General features: G+C 32.4%; 1 protein-coding gene across 1 annotated transcript; it reads left to right on the top strand.

Moving 5' to 3' along the window:
• Positions 1 to 2,036: 2,036 nt before the first annotated feature.
• On the top strand, positions 2,037 to 4,334 carry LOC132732995 (uncharacterized; the record flags this gene model as incomplete). Its single annotated transcript, XM_060719554.1, is given in 2 exon segments — positions 2,037 to 3,036; positions 4,179 to 4,334. Coding segments are annotated over 2 exon segments (994 nt in total), but the record flags the coding sequence as incomplete, so codon positions are not given.
• Positions 4,335 to 4,345: the final 11 nt, after the last annotated feature.

The following is a 4,345-nucleotide window of genomic DNA, read 5'->3' as shown; positions in this document are numbered from 1 at the left end:
CATGCCCAAAATGTTTCTTTTGTCTTAATAAACATATGTGCAAAGTTTCATGCTTTTCCCATTTTCTGAAGTATTTTGGCATATTTTGTTACAAATTGACCTGACTATTATGTCCAAGTTTGATTAAAAGCAAATCAAAAACAAGCCTGCTATCATGTGTATACATTTTTAAAGGCTACAAATCTATTAAAAAACAAATGGATCATATTAGTTAAATTCGAGTTTAATTGATTGTGCAAATTCATTCTAAATCAAACAAAAAAACACACCTGTTTTCTTGCTGGCGTTGGAAAATACATATTTAAGGGACAGCCTAGCTATCATAAATTATACGTTATAGTGATGTTTAAATAACAGAATTGTGATTAATATTTGCCACATATTCTATGTATGTTTAATTCCTGAAGCTTTTGTGTAGATGGAAAAAAATGTACTTTTGGACATTTTAAGGGGCAACTGGACATTTTAAGGGGCAATAAATGTGGATTCAATTCTTAAGCTTGATTATGATAAAGACGTTGAGTTTAAATAAAAAGTATAATGCGTTATTGAACTTACAATAAATAATGTAATATGCCGTAGCTGGTTAAAGACAAATAAGGGCTTGAACCCAATGACCTTTGACTTGAGAAGCTATACTCTTTACGCACAAGGCTATTGCTCACATTCAATGTCAGATGATATTAATATGCAGTTTTAAGAAACTGGTACTTCAAGTTATGACATGCTGCATCAACAAATTAATTAAACGCGACAGAAGACACATGCATGTGAACCTGAAATCTAATATTTTTCTGTAGGACTGAAAAAAGCCCAATGAAGTTTAAATACACAAGTAAAATAAAGCGTTTGGAAAATCATACAGTTGGGCCGTTAAAAAATCCAAGTCCACTATCTTTTTCTTGTAGAAATTAAATAATCATGTCAATTAAAATCAACCGTATACATATATCCTGGCGCAAATATTATCGTTTATCTTTCACTAGAAATGGGTCCTGAAAAAACAATCATAAACCAATTTTAATGTAATAATATTTTTTCACTTCTTTTTTCACAGATGAAATTATTACAGTTTAACTAGGGCCACTTCAATCAGTTTCATTATTTACAACGGCCAAGGACATGTGCTATAGAATTATTGATTTTACTACGTTTACGTTGACATTTCTAACAATGAGTAATCTTCCGTAACAAAGCTATAACTAGATGTAGTGCTTAGCGTTCGTAATCTGTCGATGAATCTTTAAAGAATATAATTATTTCTAATTGATATAAGTCATTTGTTATATATTATTTTGATATAATATGTTCTATAAGATCATTTTCAAATTAATAAATATTTTTTAATATTTAGATATTTAGATTATACGAGTGCTTTATCTCTATTGATAAAAATATATATATTTTTTTTTTAAAATGTATGATGTTTATGTGTATTACCATTGTTTAAATATAAATAACTCCCTTAATGATGTATATTGGGCAAACGCCAATATCAAAATAAAAATAATATGAAAGTTAATTTATGTGGATATGTCCATGTTTATATTTGAATTGATATTCTATATATCATGGTTATTAACATGAAAGAGTAAAGAGATTTTCGAAAAAGAAGACAATGTATGCATGTTAAGTGGAGCGATTATGTTTGAACAAATACAAACCGACACACGATTTACCTGTGTATAGATTTTCAAAAAGAGGACACTATCTGCATATTACGTGCAGCTATTGTGTTTAAACAAAGCAAAAAGACACACATTTTCCCTAATGTTATGTAAATAATCCTGTAATAAAAGTTTACTTCTAACAATTACGAGTTCACCAATCTTGTACAGGAAAGTGGGTAATATTGTAGCTCAAGACATACAAGATAGCAGAATTTAAATGATTCATTTGAATTTCACGTTAAATCTGGATTTCAGCTGTTTAAAACCCGTATTTTATTTTGCATAATAGCTAACATTAAACGAAACTTTTTCCCCCGTTTGTATTACCTTACGGTAATTTTAAAACAGTTTTCGTGTCCATGTGTTTTTAGTTAAGAATACAAACCTTATTATCGACGAAGTGTAAACGTTGTTATAAATAAAGCTGTCGCCATGATTATTTCCAAATGCGCATTATAATTTGAAAATAGGAGGAACAGGTTGCGTTGAATTCAAGTTGTAGTTGTAATTAAAGAGTTAAAGATAAATATGTCGTTTGCGGCTGGTGTCGGAACTTTTAACAGTTGCGATAAACCAGGATCCATTCTTAAATTCACTGAGCACCTAAGGACGCATCCAAACGATTACGATGCATTAATGTGGCGGTCTAAGGCACACAACATTGTTGGAAATCCACAGGAGGCTCTTCGGGATCTACAAACTGCCATGTCGGTAAGCAGTGGTATTAAACATGATGTTGCTAAAGGTGAATATATACGTTTAACAACTAATGACCTTGAACAATTCGGTAATCACGCGAAGACAACAGTTGACAGATATAAAAATGAATGGAAAGCTTGGGGCCAACTTGGCTTTTATAACTCGATTACAAATGATACATCGGAAGCTGTACGATGCTGGGAAAATGCTCTTTCGCTGGCGAAAGAACGCCAAGAGACAAAAGATCCCGAAATTTGCTGGACATATTTTAATGTTGGAAATCATCTTTTGAGTAATGGGAAAGTAGTCGATGCAAAAACATATTTCACAAATGCAGTTGAATCATGTCCCACCCATACCGTGTCACATATTGAATTATGTCGTGTCAACCTTTTACAAGGCAACCAGCAAGATGCTAGAGAGAATTTCAAAACGGCTTCACAACTTAATCAAGGTTTGGCATTGACCGTTTTTAAAACCAACAACTTCGATGAGTATTTGCAGCAGTCTCAACTACAACAATCTATGGAAACACTGTCTTTGTCAAGTGCACCCAGGTCTACTACGGCAAAAACATCAGAGTCAGGTGCGGCTGGAGGAGCTAGTGGTGGACCTGGTGGTGGATCAAGAGGTGGAGGAGGTAGCAGTGATGATGACGACGACGAAGGTAATAAAATGTTACTAAGAAAAGATATTTCTTTTAAATTTTGTTCCTCATTTGCAAAGCAATCAATTGATGTATATTTAATCCAACGTTTAGTTGATATTCTTAATAATATTATGTGAAAATGCTTTGCGTTTCATATATGAACGGTACATAGCTTCTTTCATACATTATATTTAATTAAGCACTTGGCATTCTAAAGGCATAGTATGGTATTGGTAGAACAAAAATAATTTCTTTCCTTCACAGAATGCCACAATTGACTAAATTTGGACATTTGTGACCTTGTCACTTTTCCTTAAGATTCATACAGGCTTAGACAGTTCATTGCATTTGGACTCTGATTTTATACTGTTCATGCTACGTGTGTTTTGCAGAGACTTATATACCACAGAAAGAACTTTGACTTGTAATAAGTTTTCTTAGTCAATAGTCAAATCCGTTTAAGATTGATCTAACGGCATATACTCCAAACTTAAAGGATGAGGTAAACTAGTTAAAAAGTAGAAACTAATGAAAAGTATCATTATAGGTTTGTTTAAAAACGTTTTCATTGTCCAAAGCTACTAAAATAGAACTCCAGACGTTTTAATGCAAAAAAAATGAAAATCTTAAGTTAAATGGTTATTGCTGTTTGAGTTTTAAAATAGACGAAAAAATCCTTAACAAAATGCCCAAAATCAAAAATGATCCAGGCATGGTTTGATTGAGTAGAATTTTGGACAATTATATGTTATTAAGTTCAAATGTGAAACAACAAATATCTAATCCAAATCGGTTTGTTTCCTTATTTGTTTGATACGATCCCTAGCTTATTTTCTTCTATAACCTGGTTCTATAAATAACAAAATATTTCGTAGTTTGAAACAGAAGGTATATCCCAGTGGTGGAAAAGCGATCTGTCTATTTCGAAAATAAATAATGCCAAAATATGAACGTTTTAAAAACAAACTTGTTTTAAGACTTATTAGGACAATGAGTAAACGATAGATTTAATGTTCTCTCTCCTGCGGGCACGCTGTTTAAAAAACTTTTCTTTTGCACTTTCGTTCCGGAAGTTTTATTCTGATGTGTTTCTATTATTACAACTTTTTCTTTTGCACTTTCGTTCAGGAAGTTTTATTTTGATATGTTTCTATTAATAGATGTGAGCGCGATTTGGAAAAGATTGCAAAAGGAAGCCCCGTGTATTAAGAGGTATGGTGGTCATAAATACGTCCAGTCAAAATGCGGAAAATACTGGTACAGCAGAGATACGGCAAGACACGGTGGTGCACAGTTCAAGAGATATGATGACACAGGTAGTACTTTG

This window comes from Ruditapes philippinarum, unplaced genomic scaffold, assembly GCF_026571515.1.
Source record: "Ruditapes philippinarum isolate M1 unplaced genomic scaffold, ASM2657151v2 ctg17861_1_1_1_1, whole genome shotgun sequence".
In the NCBI taxonomy this organism is placed as follows: Eukaryota; Metazoa; Mollusca; class Bivalvia; order Venerida; family Veneridae; genus Ruditapes; species Ruditapes philippinarum.
This window is presented reverse-complemented; position numbering and strand designations above follow the sequence as displayed.